The sequence below is a fragment of the Dermacentor andersoni genome, chromosome 6, assembly GCF_023375885.2.
Source record: "Dermacentor andersoni chromosome 6, qqDerAnde1_hic_scaffold, whole genome shotgun sequence".
NCBI classification, from domain to species: Eukaryota; Metazoa; Arthropoda; class Arachnida; order Ixodida; family Ixodidae; genus Dermacentor; species Dermacentor andersoni.
The window spans coordinates 78,338,939-78,355,771 of record NC_092819.1 but is presented as its reverse complement, the minus strand read 5'-3'; the positions used below and the strand labels follow the sequence as shown (position 1 = coordinate 78,355,771).

Genomic DNA, 16,833 nt, shown 5'->3' with positions numbered 1-16,833 from the left:
ATTTGTAGCACTTACTGGCAACAAGTCTACTGCACAGTTAGGTTGTGCACTAAGGGCATGCATCTGTAGTTGAGGAGGTCGATCTAAAGCACTTCACGTGTACTGCGGTTGGCAGTGTCTTGCAAGAAGTGTGACTCCTTCGATTGTATAACGTATAACCTAATGCGTTACCAAGTGTGCAGCAGGCTTTCGCCTTCACATGTTACAGGAGTGTAACATGTTGCCGAACTTTTTGTACCATCTTCGGCCACCCGCCAGATTTTTCTGTTTACTGCTCCATATAATGTTTTCATATTAATACCTCATTTTTCCTGTCTATGTAAATAAGTAAATATCGTGCTTTACGCTACCGACTTGCATGACCCCCAAATTATGATTAAACGCTGATTACCCGTAGCGCCGACTTCAGCTCAGCACCGATAACGGACGTTTACGCGTCGCGTTTTTTGGTGACGTAGGGCTGTGATGGGCGGCTCTGAACTTACTGGTCGTCTTTATATGGTTGCTTATCACGCACCGCAAGTCTTACTGTTTTTATTGCCACTGCACTTGTGCGCAGCCACCTTCGTATCCTGAGTGCGGTCAAAGTCGCACCGAACACGTGTACAGAGCGGCGCGCCAGTGGACTGTGAATGTACAGATAGAAAATCAAATGCCGTCGACTCTGCTTCTGTGCAGATTTGGTTTAGGTGTATCCTCTCTATTGGTCATGCTAAAGGGACGCGGTTAGAATTTATGGCTAGTATTGTTGTTTGTCTATGATGAGGTGATGTGTAGAGAAAGCACTGTGTAGAATAAACACGCAATTGGCGACTTGAATACTGCGCTTTTACGCGCCAAAAACGACGACTTGATTATGAGGCATGCCGTAGGGGGGGGGACGCCAGCTTAATTTTCACCGCTAGGGGATTTTTTAAAATTAAATTAAATTATGGGGTTTAGCGTGCCAAAACCACTTTCTGATTATGAGGCACGCCGTAGTGGAGGACTCCGGAAATTTCGACCACCTGGGGATCTTTAACGTGCACCTAAATCTAAGTACACGGGTGTTTTCGCATTTCGCCCCCATCGAAATGCGGCCGCCGTGGCCGGGATTCGATCCCGCGACCTCGTGCTCAGCAGCCCAACACCATAGCCACTGAGCAACCACGGCGGGTTAGGGGATTTTTGACGTGCCCTCAATGCACGGGAGACGGAGTTCGCCTCCATCGGACTGCGGCCGTCGCGGCCGAGATTTGATCTCGCGACCTCTCAGCGCAACACCATAGCCGCTAAGCCACCGCGACGGGTATCAAGTGGTGCTTCAATCGAAATCTTGCGGCACAGCACATATAGTTTTGATAACCCTTAGCAGTGCGAGAAAAAGAGGAAAAAGATATGATTGTTTCTATTTATCAGGAAAATAAATATATATAGCGCTTCACCTAACTATACAGCACATTATCATCGTGCAAGCCAAATAACATTACCGAAGCTGATGCACAAAGCTGTATGTTGCTTGAAAATGTCGTAGATTTCCTGGAATCTGGTCTTGTGAGGTACGCGCAGGCCAGTTATAGGCCTGGTGGTGCGCACCTGCTATGTCGTCGAGTACGGCCGTGCCGCGTGCCCTAATAAAAGTAGCTATGTGCAAGAACAGGGCAAGGGTAAATTGACGCTCGAAATCTTTCGAGCGCCAATTTGGCGCAGTGCAAAAGTTGGCGCAGTGCAGTCAACTGCAGTGAAATGTGCAGCATATTCGCTGTAATTAATGTATGTACATCCTCTCACATTCATGCCTGATCGTAGGCACGACACCACGAGGCCTAGCACTTGCTTCGTAGTGCGGCGCACTCTTCCTCTACCTTGTGCCACCCTCGCGAATCTGTGCCTATTCAAAGCCGCGACAACGCATTATGTAGGTTCGTGACGAGGCAAGCCAAGCAGGACTTCGCATACAAGGGCACACAGTTCAAGGCCGGAACGTGCTTCATGGCGCCGCTATATCAGATCCAGAGGGACCCACGCTTCTGGCCTGACCCCTTGGAGTTCAACCCTGACAGGTGGGAGAATGCTTTCGTTGCACTGATTAACCGTGCTCTTGCTTAGGCGGCTTTAAGGTATCACCCTCTTGAGCTCCTACAATGGCGCACAACATTAAGATATCAGCACATATGACACCGCGTAAATCTGACGTTCGGCGATAAATAAATGCCAGCCTGGTCCAGGTATCCCTGCTTTAATGTATATATTTGAAGGTCTTCATCAGACTGACTCTTCACAGCTCGGTCAAAGCAATCAATTGGTGTCATTCAAAATATGGAATGTCTTATGGTCGTCAAAGACGGTCACATGCTGTATCGCGCCTATTGGTCGCATGCACGTGCTATCAATATGTCTGCGATGTCGTTGTAAGTATTACGTAAGTTAATAGGGTCTGTTATTCTTATTTGTCATTAATACTTTCTTTCTTTTAATCTCGTATGTCTATTCAGCTTTGAAACGTTCTTCTGCTATTGCCTACGTCTTTTTTTTTTTCGTTGATAACAAGCACATGTCCGTTGGTTGGGTGTGCTGATTCGATTATTTGCTATCGCGACTACGTGTGACAATGTACGGTTAATTCCTAAAGAAAACAGCAAATTAGTAATTACGGAATAATTTAAACTTAGTTTTGAGGCGAAGGTTTCAGCAATAATTTTTAACCATTATAGGTTACGTAGCGCGTCACATGCGGCAGTTTTTTCTGCATAGATGGATGCGTTCCTACGTGAATACGTCTTTGCTGCCGTGTATTGCGATTCGCCAGAATTATACGTATGACCTGTACAGTACCCAGAGCAGTCATTCATTGAAAATACTGATGAACAAGATGCAGGTGCTCCTTCTATAAAGAGCGATGAAGTGATAAGGGCATTGCAAGACATTTCCCCGGAAAAAGCGGCAGGAGCAGATAGATTAACAGTCGATTTAATCAAAGATGGAGATGATATTACGCTTGAATAGCTTGCGACCCTTTATACGCAGCGTCTCACGACTTCAAGTGTACTGGAGAGCAGGAAGAATGCCAGCATTATACTAATCCATAAATAGGAGGACGTTATAGAATTGAGGCATGCAGGGTCGGGCCCTCCCACGTCTATCTGTGCGCGGCTTAGCCGTGTGCGGGGAAAAGGGGATCCTGGTAGTCGAGCGAATGCTGAGTACAACAACAACACACCCCTTTGGCCTCGGCTTCACGTAGACGGCCCCCTCGGACTGACCCACCCGGGGACATCGGTAGCTGTCTTTTCCTGTTCTCCTCTCCAATCTTCGTCTTCCTCTCTATCTTTGAATCTTTCGTGTCCTCTCCTTATTTCCTTTTACTTCCAATTTCATAGACAGCAAGGGTTAACCTTGTGTGGTTAGCCATCCTTGGGTACACCATATTTGGTGATAGTAACATCGTACAGCTGGCGTATGTAGGACCTGTCCTTTCAAGGTACTGCAGCGTCCCCTCGTTAAGCTCCGTGGTGGGTGGCTGGCGCCGCTGCCGAATTTATTATGTATATCCATGGCAACTTCCTTCTCCTTACTTCCTGATCGCCCTCAGAAACGAGGGCATATCGAAGACGTCTTCCATTTTTTTGGTAACCGAACATAGAAATTTTCCTGCTTTCACATAATCCACTCTGATAAAGCTGAAGAGACGGTGAGGGATCTCACACTTCGTCGTCTCGATATCTCTGACCGAAGTTTTCGGTCCCGGTTACAAAGCATCGATAATGGCAAGCGGTGATCGGCTCCTGCAGCTCCGCGATTCGAAACAACATGAAAAACTATTAAACCTTGTGTCCTTTGGGGATGTTTCAGTAACAGTGACCCCACACCGTACCCTTGAATACCACCCGCGGCGTAGTCTCCGATGCTGATATGACAGAATTGTCTGAGGCTGAACTTCCGGGGGGTTGAAATGATCACTATCGAAGCAGGATATATGAAGTTCCGGGTCAGGCCGTATGTCCCAAATCCCATGCGACGCTTTAAATGCCAGCAATTCGGCCACAATTCACAGAACTGTCGAGGCTTTCAGACTTGTGCAAAATGCGGTGCAAAGGAACACCTCTCAGAATCATGTGAAAACCTTCTCCACAGTGTGAACTGTGATGGGGAGCACGCCGCGTACTCGCGGTTGTGCCCATCCTGCAAAAAAAGAAACTGTGACAATAAAAGCAAAAAAAAGAACATATAATTTAAGGAGGCACGCAAGCGGGTGTCCTACCTGGCCAAAGTCAGTTTTGCCGAAGTGGCGCGCCGGGGGGCAGCGCCACAACGGCGCCCAGCGACTATCCGGCCCATACTGTGTGAGCCGGCGGTGACGCCATCCGCCCCCTCAGCGGTTGCAGCAGCTCCACCGCGGATCCGCCCGGCATAGCACTATCTTCGGGATCGGCCCACGTATGGGAAGTTTTTTTTTTTTTTTGCTTACAACAACGACACGAAAATTTCCTTGGTCGGTGAAGGTATACAGCTTCGCTGTATAAAGAGGCGCAACATCAATACTTAGCATTTTTATCAATAGACATGAACTCACTGTCAGCAGTGAACATGGATTGTTACGTATTATCTTGGATTCAAAACTAACGTTTACACCCCATATCAAGTATCTCATGACGAAATGCATGAAAACTATTATGCAACCGACCCACAGCAAAGGAGTTCTTCTCAGTGCGTGTGAAGAAGTTCAGGGATGAAATGGGTATCCCACTTTTAGAACCTCGTCTAAAGGCCCTTGCAAAGCTCCTATCGCCGTGGGGATGGCAGCGTATTAAATGTGACACGTCGTTTGCTCATGTTACAAAGCATGCTCCGGAGGAAGACATCCGAATGCACTTTCTAGAACTGCAGTTATAGTACTCATCCCCGAAATTTTATACTGACGTATAAAAGTCCCATGCTGGCATGTCTTTTGAAGCGGTTGGTCCATCATTCTCAGAATCTGATGCTTTGCGCACGGGAACAAGTACCTTTTCTGCTGAGGGATACACAGTAACGTGGGCTGTTAAATGTATCAGGAAAACAACCTACCCAGTGCCATCATGTTCACTGACTCTGAATGTAGTAAGGTCATTAATGTCATTCTGCAAAACAAAAATCCTGTACTCAACGAGCTTTATTCATTTTTGTGCACTCCGTGCATGTCAAGTCAGCTTGCTGTGATCTGCTGAGTGCCCGGCCACAGAAGCAGCAAGGTGAACGTGCTGGCAGATCAGATGGCTACATCTGTTACAGCGAAAGCGAGCAACACTTCCATACCTGTCCGTGTGACAGACTTGAAGCCTTTTCTCGGCATAAAAATTATAACATACTGGCAGCGAATCGGGGACACTGAAACGTCGAATAAGCTTCATTTAATTTAGCCTCAGTTGGGTAATTGGCGACCGATGACAAAAATACGGTGAACTGAAGTAATTCTTTGTCGATTTTGGATAGGCCATACCTACGGGACTCACTCTTACTTGCTGTCTGCTGGGGACCTTCCCATCTGCCTTAAATGGGGAGAGACGCTGACCGTCCTACGTGTCCTGGTGGAGTTCGGTGAATGAGAAGCTGAAAGAAAAAAGTGTTTTCCTATTGCTTACAAACAGAATGTTCCTCTTCATCCAGCAATGTTCCTTCATGTGGACTCATTTTTCAGCAGAAAATCACTTTTAAAATATTTAAGTGATGTTCATTCATTACAATTTCTACGTCCGATGAATTCGTAGCATGACCTAACAGAGGCTACTGCTGCTATAGTACCATTTGTACGGCACATGCCTCCAAGGATTTGCATCCAAGGTTTCTGATGAGGCAGCTTTGCCAATAGCACGCACGTATCTTAAAAGACCGTTTTTTTAGAACGTACCTTTTACGTTCACTGAACACTTTCAAACCATTGTCATAATTTTAACATATTTATGTCTTACGCATTGCACAGCGACTCTACTTTAGGCCCATCTACAGCAGCATTCCATCAATACTTTCTACTTCATTGTCCCATTAAATACTCTTACGCACTTGCACGGCGTTCTTTGGCCAGACCTGGCCCTTGTGTCACAAAACATCGCATACCATCATCAGAATTGAAGAATTATGCGCTCATTAGTCAGTGGCCGTGAGCGGAATCCTTGGGGTAAGGGAGTCAGAACACAAAAACAAAATATAGCTTGAAGTCCCCGCTCAAATTTCTCGTGACGTCATAAGATTACTAATGTAGCTATGACTGATTAACAAGCGCTACACTGCATTCCTAAGGTAGCTATGACTGCATTTAGTCAGTTTCGATATCTTTCCTATGAACTAGAGCAGCCCAGATTCAGAAGCACGCCTTCAGATTCGTGACGTCCTACTAACGCACCAATGCTCCCGGTTCGGGCACAAAATTCAACGAGGAATACTTAAGCCTTCATTTATAAAGCTCAGAAACAGCTGTCACTCCCAGGATAAATGTTTGATAGGGGTTGTTCTCCGGTGTTTTTTGTAATCACATTCAGTCCTGTCGCTGCGGAGGCGGAGTGATTATCTTTCTTCTGACATCCGTTTCCTTTGTGATCGATTCTCTCGCGCACTCTTGCCGTTATTAGGAAGGGTGAAGGACCGGGATCAAGGAAAATAAGAAAATCTCCGCGTTATAAGTGCAGAGCATACCTTCTAAATATCCGATGCTTCATATGTACGCATTTTCTAATGCGTGCATTTCTTTTAATTCTGACACTCAATAAGAATGTGTTCTTCATAGAGGTAATGTACGAAAGATCTAAATCAACACAAAAAAATAAATTGCGTAAAATTAGGCAGCTGTCGTTCGGCATATACCAAGGACCACTGACATTCGTGTTCCTGTCACGCAGTCAAACATTGTGCGGTAGCTTCGATGCATGTGTTTCCAGGTTCGCCCCCGAAAACGACGCTCAGCTGGTCAAGATGGCGTACATGCCTTTCGGCGTGGGGCCGCGAAACTGTGTCGGCACTAGCATGGGCATGCTAAATCTCAAGCTGACGATGGCAAAGCTGCTGCTCAAGTACCGCCTGGAGCTCGGCTCCTCCCAAATGGTGAGAAACAAATTGCGGTGCTTCTTCTTCTGCTGCTGCTGCTTCATCAACATCATCACAGTTTTTCATCACAGTAAAGAACAAAAAAGTCGCAGTTTCGCACGAAAGATGAAGCATCCATTGATATCGCAATAATGGCACGTATACGAAGTATGGACAGTAGAAAAAGGATGTCTACTAGCGCTAGTTGATGAAACAGTCTTTAAACAAGCAAAAAAAAGTAACCTTCATTTAGTGCACAATTCGTAGAAAGGAAGGAAGAAGGCGACGGGACAGAGCGCACACTAATAACCATGTTCATTGCTCAGATGGCGGTAATGTAAGTACAGTAAGAGTGAGGAGGAGGAAGGGAGAAATGAGGGGGTGAAATGACTGTGTAGGCACATGTGCATCAGTATCTCCTGACAGGCATCATGTCAGGAGATACTGATGCTCGTTATCTATTAAGTAGAGGTGTGCGAATATTCGAAACTTTTGAATAACGAATTGAACAGTGTCCTATGCGATTCAGACTTCGAATCGAAGAGACACTATTCGTAAATGTGAATATTCTTTCAATACCTTTCTACTATTTCTAAACGTCAACTGCGCTGAAATAAACATGAAATCAGAGCAAAAGTACCGTAAATTTTCAGCCCTGAAGCCACACTGTACACATAAAATATGAGAGCTTGCGTAGTAGTGCAGGCTACGTCACTTAGGTAGTTATACTTTACAGGCTGTACAGCGATCATTCGCACTTTTTGAAGAGCCCTGTGTATGTGAAGAAACTGCTTGTTTGCTCATAAGCCTCCATTTGTGCTTTTAATAAACGTTTCATAGCGTACCATGTAATGAGAGAAACTTGCTCACTATGAATACTGAAATGTGTACATCGTTTAATATTAATTGTGGTAACGCCTATTCATTGTTCGAAAAGCATTCGATACTCCTTTCGATTAGCTTCGCTTCTGGCAGTGCTCGATTCGTATTCGATTCAATCTCAAAAATAGCTATTCGCACACCCCTACAGATAAGTTAATAGAATACGCACTAACACATTTAGTTTCACGTGCATCGCGAATCAGAAAGGTCTCATGAATTTCGCATGCTTTCTGTCACTGTATTTGCCAACACCTTGGCAATTAATCGTCAAAACTAGAGGTGCACTTGCACTTGGAACAGAGTAGTTCTGACGGCCATGGGAACTTGTAAACATGCACTTACTAAGTTAACAACCATGGTGCCACGCGCACACAGGCAAAGATGAACACATTTCACTCCACGACCACGGACACGCTGTCAAAACGCTGGCGTGAGGAAGCGCGGCAGCAGTAGCGAGTAACTTGACCTGCGTACTGCCTCTCGCTCTAACGCGAACTAAGCGCCGGGAACACTGCGCGCACGAAACTATCAGCCCTCGGCGCAACTAGGCTCTGTCCCCATTGCAGATCGCTCGTAAGGCAGGGCCCGTGCGGCGGCGCTCAGCCGCGCCATACCCAGCCGCCGCCGCTGGAGTAGAACGCTCCTCCCCCCCCCCCCCGCGCCCCGCCCCCTCCTTGGTGCCTTGCGCGTGATGGAAGACGGTGTGCTTCCTCCCCGCCTTCCTCCCTTGTGCGCGCGAGATCGAGCCACCATCCTTGGCTCACCCTCGCACGCCATCAGTCGCAGACATAGCATGCGGCGCGCAGCCACGATGTTATCGCACTCGCAATTTGTACGGAGCATCGCGGTGATGGCGACGACGAAGACGGAAATGTGCCTAGATTATCCGTATAATTGTATCGCAATAATAAAAGGATTATTAGAAGCTCCACGTTGCGTATATTTCCTTTTTCTTTTTCTGGTGGTTGTTATTTTCATATTGCCAGACATGTGGTCAACAGCTCTTATTTTTCCGCACAAAGAACACGGGAGCAAAATACGAAGGAAAGGACGACTTCTAGAGTATTTGAAAGCTAGACTTGTGTCAACGCGGCCTCAACAATCGGGCAACGAACACGTGGTCTCAGATGCCAGGGTATGAAACAAGATTCTTGCCCCATCGCACTGCGGGTAAAGAACTCTGAAAATGATCCGATACGTTCCAGCTACGCGAAACATTGCGGCAACGGTTTGAGAATTTCACATTCTTTTCTTGTTCTTTTTGTCTCGTTACAGGGTGAAATGACGATAAAGTCACGGGCGATGGTGTCAGCTCCTGCGAAAGGCCCGTGGATCATTATTCGTCACCTTAATAAGCACCTATAGCAACATTTGTGCTCCCAGTTTCTGCAACGAATATGTCAGCTACACTTCGTGCACAGACACGCCAAGACCCGCACGCAGTGGTGCACTCTGACCGCTTTAGTACTGCATTGCAGAGCAAGCTTCCTTATCGCTCATGGTGGTGGTATGGCGCATCTTCATCAATCAACAGCTGTTCAAGATAGCGCTGTGTGCTGTTTCATGTGCCTTCTATGTCGGCGTCCTTCTCTCTGTGTTACAGCAAATTGGATGATTCATTATCGCGGTACTGAATACGCCCACCTGTGGTCGAAACATATAACCAGCAACGACAAAGCGTTCGCGTCCTGTGTGAGAACCATGCTTATGTGCTGTAGTGAGCGAACCTTCGCGTTCATATTACGTGGAAAGGAGGTCGTATTTGAACTGACGCCTCTCTCTCTCTCTCGCTCTCTCTCTCTCTCTCTCTCTCTCTATCTATCTATCTATCTATCTATCTATCTATCTATCTATCTATCTATCTATCTATCTATCTATCTATCTATCTATCTATCTATCTATCTATCTATCTCGCTCTCTACTGAAGCGCTGTTTGAAAATTTGACGAGTATCATGCGCCGGACATTGGTAACGTTACATAATGCATAATAACATATACCCTAGTAACTTGTCACTCGTAAACAGCGTTTCAGGCAGGGGCGCACGTCATTTCGCCAACGGAGAGCTATTTGAGAGAAACAGCGGCAAACGCACACTGGAAAGTGCGAGGGTCGATGACTTGGATCACTTTTCGCGCTGTAACAACTTTTCTTGACCTGCCGCGGTAGCTCAGTGGCTGTAACATTGCGCTGCTGAGCTTGAGGTTGCGGGTTCGACCCCGGCCGCGGCATCCGCGTCTCGATGGACACGAAGAGGCTCGTGTACTTAGATTTAGGTGCTCGTTAAAGAACGCCAGGTGGTCAAAATTAATTTGGAGTCCAGCAGAAGGGCGTGTCTCACAATTAATTAGATCGTGGCCTTGGCACGTAAGAGCAGATAACTTCCTTGAATAATTAAAAAAAAATTTTTCACATCTTCTCAACTTCTTTCTCCTTTTCAAGTTGCCTTATCCTTGAAGGTGGGTATTAGCAAAGATATATATATATATATATATATATATATATATATATATATGGTGTCCCAGTTAACATGAACCAATATTTTAAAAATACCCAAGAGCTGTGGAGAAATCGTACCGACTACATAGCAGTCGTAGTCGTGTGTACTTGTGGCCAGTATTTTTTTCATCACAAAGTATTAATTAAATATATTTAATTAGTGACATCTTTAAATATTGCTTGGATCGCAAACATATCAATTACACAATTGTACGAAGCCTCAAATAACCTCCGAATGAAGCATTTGTTTTGTGCTCAGCTTCAGAATACAGGGAGGTTTGAATGAAATATTACAACTTGCATATCAGAAATGTAAAGAGAAAATTGCCCAACATTAACATAAATACAAAGGGCAAACTAGAATGCTATAGATGTCAACGAGGAAAAAATAAAAAATAAAACGAACGTACACTGTTATTTGAGATACACCGATGGGCTCGTGTGTGTGTGTGAAAACATTTATTGTAATGAGGTCCGGAGGTTCGACTTCTTAAGCCAAGGCGGGCCGCTCCCACGTTGGCACTGTCAGGCCAAGCCTTTCAGCGACATTATGGGCCCTCTGGACGGCCCTTAGTTGGTCCTGAAACAATGGGCTTTGAATCCTTTTCTCCCACTGTGTCCATTCTTCAACGAAGTTGGGGAGAGTCGCGGGACACCCCGCCAGCATATGTCTGATTCCAATGATGCCATTACAATCGTTGCAGCCCATCTTAATCTCCCTCTCTGGATATATTTTATTAATAATGTACGGTGTGGGATATGTACTTGTTTGCAATAAGCGCAGTGAGACTGCCTGAGCCCTGTTCAGTTTTGAATGTGGCAACGGGAATTGCCTGCGTCCTAAATAGTAGTGTTTGGTAATGTCATTGTATGTTATTAAATGATCTCTAGATTCCCTGGCTTGATGGTGAACGGCCCGGTTGTGACTGTCACGGTTAGCAAGTCCTCGTGCCAAGTCATGAGCAACCTCATTGAGGTTTATCCGAGTCTCGTCCACTTTCCCCATATGCGCAGGAAACCATCCAATTTCAGTTCTCATAAACCCAATGTTTTCAAAAATTTTAGCTGCAACACCAGCTACGTAGCCTTTATCAAAACACTTTATAGCGGATTTCGAATCACAGTAAATGCAGGCCCACGTATTACTCCTGATGGCTAGAGCAATTGCCACTTGTTCCGCCACCATGGGGTCCTTGGTAAAAATAGTGACAGCATCTTGCACCTTCCCTTGATAATTTGAGACAATGGCCGTATATGCTTCTTTACCTTTCACCCAGGCTGCATCAACTATAGCTGCCAATCGGTTCTGCTGTTCTATTTCCTGCAAGAGTACTTTAGCTCTTGCCCGTGCGTTTTTCATGAGACAGTTGAAAACATACAGTTCTCAATTTCCAACCTGATGGTTAATTTTTGTAAATGATCGAGCATAAAGGGTGCGGTATCGGGTGCATACAATTGTAGAAGTGCGTGTAATAGTACTAGAATTTTTGCCAAGCTACGTGATGTATGCCGCTAAGAGTCCGAGTGGCATAATCTTTTTCAACATATTGAACCAATAAAGAAACAATGTCGTTGAGTGCTCGTGTGATCTCTCCTTATTTAATTTTGACGCACGTACAAACACTTCGCCACATTTTCCAGCAGGGCGAGACGAGTATACTGGCCCTATGAATATAGAAACATTGTCGACGAAGGTCGTCTTGTGCAACGGATTTTGAAAGCTCGAAGTACTTCTTCAAGAATCCACCACTGGCATAGTGACTTGTGCGCTGCGATGCTAAACCCAAGGGCGCGGGATGGAATCCCGGCCACGGCGGCCACATATTGATGGGGCAAAATGCGTAAAACGCCCGTGCAGCGTGCATAGGGCGCACGTCAAAGAACCCCAGGTGGTCAAAATTAATGCGGAGTCCAGCAACATGGCGTGCCTCGTAATCATAGCATGGTTTTGGCACGTAAAACTGCAGAATTTAATTCATCAATGCCAAGGCAGCGGGCTAAATTTATCGACAATCGAAAAACACGCTCGTAACGCTCCAAAGCACTTGCACACGTAAATTACGACAGAGGACGTAATCAACTCCAGAACGTTTAATTTTGCCTACACCTAACCAATAACGTGCCCCTTGATTTCGCCAAGTATAAGCTTCGTGTAACCTAGCCTTTCTTCGGCACACAAGAGTGGGCCGAAATAGCCTTAGGAAACACGGCGTGAGATGGCCATTATCATGCTTTCCAGCACTTGACAAAGCAATGTTTACGAAGCTGTATCTACTACACATGCGTTGGACTTCGCACAAAAATTTGTCATATAGCGTTACTGTCACGTTCGCTTAGGTTGATTTTCGTGGCGTTCGTAGTTATGCAATGGCAGCGGACTAACTTTTGCGCCGCTCGTAAGACACACTGATAACGTTCCAGAGCATTTCATTACGTTATATGCTGCACGGGCCGCAATTAACCCAGATCGTTTCAATTCTGTCTGCACGTAAGCAATAACGTGCCCCTTACTTGCGCCAAATGTAAACTTTGTGTAGCGTATAGATCCATCTAGACAACTGGAAAACACAGCCAGAAATTGCGATATAACGCTTTCTAGCACTTGATAAAGGAAATTGCAACAGCGTGTCCCTTATGTATGCTGAACTTGATCTTGGTTGAACTTGTGGTGATGCAGGGCAGCTGCTCGTAAAACGGTCGAAACGGTCCGGAACACTTGCGTACGTAATTTTCGATAAACCTACACGCTTTGAACTTTGTCTACACATTACCCATAACTTGCCCCTTATTTTCGCCAAATATAAACAAGGGGCCTTGTTTAGTTCACAGAGGACACCGAGAACACCAGAGAATTAACCAGATACAAACCTGGTATAACACATGAAAATGAGTGAAGAACAAGGGTGAAGTAACTGTTTTTAACCGTTCAAATTAAGACAGAAGCGTGATAGTTTCGCCGCACAAAACGCTTAACATTACCCCTATTTTCACCAAATTCGAAGTTGGTGTCATGTAGAGTGGTGTTTAGCAGTCTGGTAAGCATCAAGACTCAAACGTTTTGGCATCCGTGGGTGTTTTGGCTCAATTTATTTGTAGCATTCTAAACGTAGATGTTGATCACCTTCATCTGCGCTGCCACGTTCACAGTGAGGGTTTTCAGGTTGGTCAATATGATGTAAAATCTTTTTTTTTTTTTGTACTTGGTGCCCAGTCTCAGACGGTGAATAACTGTTTCGAGGTGGCTGTTGAGTTTTATTGGTGTATAAAAGTGAATGAAAGGTCCAACATTAAAAAGAACTTAAGGCTTATCCGTTCCATCGAACCATGTTCTTTCGCTACTACGTGCGGATGAATCTCCTAGAATACAACATGCTTCAGATGTAGTTATGGGAAGCGCGCTGTTTGTGTTCTCTCGATGTGCCTGTCGCGCTGCTGCATCAGCTGCACAATTACCGGTTATGTTAGTGTCCCCGTATCCACCGAAGGACAACCGTGTAATGTACCTGATTTGCTTAAGTGTTTTAAAAGCGGAACTGCTGAAGCTTTCTCTCTGCCGTGGAGCGTTACCAGAAAACTCAGCCCAGCTGTGCGCAGTCTCGCGTTGCCTAGCAACCACCTGAGAGAGCATCGAGCCACGTAATCTCCTCGCACCCCATGCGCGTAGGGCGGAGTCATGACGTCACAGGTGAGTAAAGCTGGGAACTTCGTAAACTTGGTCTGGGCATACCATGTTCAGATAGATGATAGAGGAGGAGGAAAGAGAAAAGTAGAAGGCAGGGAGGTTAACCAGAATAACATCCGGTTGGCTACCCTACACCGGGGGAATGGGAAAGGGAAAGCAAAGATCACAGGGAGAGAGAGGAGGGAAGGAAAGAAGGAAATTGCGGTGAGTTCGCTGACGCATGATAGAGAAAATTATAAGCGCAAGCACCGTGGGGTGAGAGGGACCCTCGACCACATAATCTTGGAATGCGTGAGCTCCCTAGGGGCTAAAGCAAACATAAATTGTAGAGAGGCCTCGGAAGCCCTGCTGCGGAGCGAGGTCCCTATTCCACAGCAACAAGCCATCCACCTGGCGGAAGGAGCCGCGAGGAGTCAAGACCTCTTTGCTTGCTTCTAATCGCGGAGGTCCCGTCCCCTGTCCCCTAGGCCTGTGTGCCGGGGTCGGGGAGTAGGGGGCCTCCTTATCTGGCGGTACGTACACCGCAGCGTAAATGCTGCGTAGTTTTTTTATTCGGCTTTTAAGGAAAGCCCGGGAAATACGAAATAAAACCACGCGACTGCGCACATACGCCATCATATCGCAGCGCTCTCAATAACGGTTCGTGCGAAAGAACCGCGTGCGCGGACCGTAGCGAAGTGAGCGGCGGCGGTTCCACCGACTTCACAATGCGTCAGCATCTTTGGTGGTGTCACGAGGAAAGGAAGCGCCGTCGTCCCTGATAAGCGATAGGCTGGACGCACGGTTGAGAGCGTTGCAATACGATAGTGCACGAGCGCAGTCACGTGGTTTTATTTCATATTTCGCGGGCTTTCTTTAACCGTCGAAAAAACTCGCCACGCAGCATGTACGTTGCCGCGAAAAATTGGATCGGTCGTTTCTGAGCCCCCTCTACAACACAACGAAACGCACTTGGCCCTAAAGTAAATATTAAGAATTTTCCATAATTCATCGTAGTTAACTATAATTAAGCGGAATGTAAAAAAAATATACTCTAAGGAGCGCCACATGACGGCAAACCATATGCTGTTGGTTTCATTCAGCTGTGGCTAATCACTTTTTTTAAATCCTTAGCAAAAGTTACGTGATACACCCTGCATATCTGATACAGCGTCATTTGTTGGCCCGCGAGCATGAGCATATCTCGTTGAATAATTATTCCTCCTACAGACAATTGAATATTTGTAATAATAAGCACCCATGGTGGATACGTGGCATGCAGTTTCCAATATTCATGAATTGGCAATATATTAGTATTTCTTACATTATTTTCTGAACGGTAAGAACCGGCATATAACGTTTTGAGCTCTTCTATAGTTGAATTAACAGCTTCGCTGTAAAAAAAAAAAAAAAATCAAGTGTCCGCAGTTGGCTTTACATGCGACTCACGTGTTATGAGAAAGCCAGACCGACGCCATCGCCGATGCCAACGCCTACACCGGATTTTCTGCGACACAGGGCCTTTATCGCGTAAAAATGCAATCTGCGAAAGCAGGCCCGCGTACGCTGTTACTTCCTACCGTACCTATATACCCTTCTTGTCGTGAAATTAGTCGCACGTGCACGGGATGCTTGATCAGGTAGCATTTTTTAATGCTTTTGCTCTGTGGTTGTTATGTTCCCTAGTGCGAAGCATTTTAATAGGTGCTCTATAAGGAAAGTAAAGTTTCAGTAGTCTGTTCACCGCTGTTCGTTTTCATTCCGAGCTCTGTTTTCGGTGTCGGGGATGCGCTGCGAATCATCAGTAATGAAGCACCTAACATGTATCTGCCTGCTCGTCTTTGGTCAACACCGGGTGGTCAAAATTAAAATCGGAGAGCTCCACTCAGGCGTCCCTCGTAGATCACTGCGCAATTCCGCCACGTTAACCTTCACAGTTTGTTAAAGCTTTCTTTGCAAGCCCCCTTGGTCTCTACTGACCGTGGCTGCTGAGTGCTGCGGCTGTTTTACCGAACAGCTCAACCGCTGACAAAAAAAAACAAAAAAATTAGTTATGTCTCCGATGGCGGGATCGAATCCCGGTCCCCGAGCACAGCAATCCGATGCTGTAATCGTTAGGTCACAATCGTTTTTTTTTTTTTATTTCACGTGCACTTCTGTAGTGCCAGCGTCAATTAGCATTTTTGAGGTGTTAGTCGCGCGTGTCACGTGGCATGGCACGGGTGCGCGACAAGCACACGCGCTCGCATTCGAGCCGATTGCGAAGGGGCTGATTGTGGACAGCTCGCAACGTGGAGCATGTGATTCGGGCGAGGGCCTTCGGCATGAATTTTGCACTGACGTTGCGATAACACGGACACTAACACAGGCTCCAGCACTCTTCATGCATTGAAACGAAGCTTCGCTCTATTACATTACATGGAGGTGCGTTGGACCTGCCGCAATGTTTTCTTTCTCACTTGTTTATTTTCTTTCTTTTTCTTTATTATGATTATTTATTTATTATTATTTTTTGTGTGGCACGTTACGCTTTTTTTTTTACGCGGGCTGAAATAGGGCTTCCGTGTGTCAAGCAAATCTGTCTTTATCCCGCCGAAACGGTTTCTTGCGGTATCCCTGTTGATGGACCAAGGCCACGAATCAAGTGCCGACCAACGCAGGAAATAACCAACCTATATGGCCAGCTGCACTACGATAGATGAGAGAGAGAGTTGATGTTCCCCGCGCGATAGCAAGTATCGGGTGTTTTCGATGTTC

General features: G+C 46.0%; 1 protein-coding gene across 1 annotated transcript in view; it reads left to right on the top strand.

Annotated features, from left to right (window-relative positions):
* The window catches only part of LOC126522981 (cytochrome P450 3A14-like), a 71,599-nt gene extending 61,274 nt beyond the window's left edge, over nt 1-10,325 (top strand). Inside the window, exons 12-14 of the mRNA XM_050171823.3 lie at nt 1,902-2,042; nt 6,891-7,053; nt 9,193-10,325. Coding sequence (XP_050027780.2) covers nt 1,902-2,042; nt 6,891-7,053; nt 9,193-9,282 — 394 coding nt within the window. The 3' untranslated portion in view covers nt 9,283-10,325. The remainder of the gene's footprint in view (nt 1-1,901; nt 2,043-6,890; nt 7,054-9,192) is intronic.
* The last annotated feature ends 6,508 nt before the right edge of the window (nt 10,326-16,833 follow it).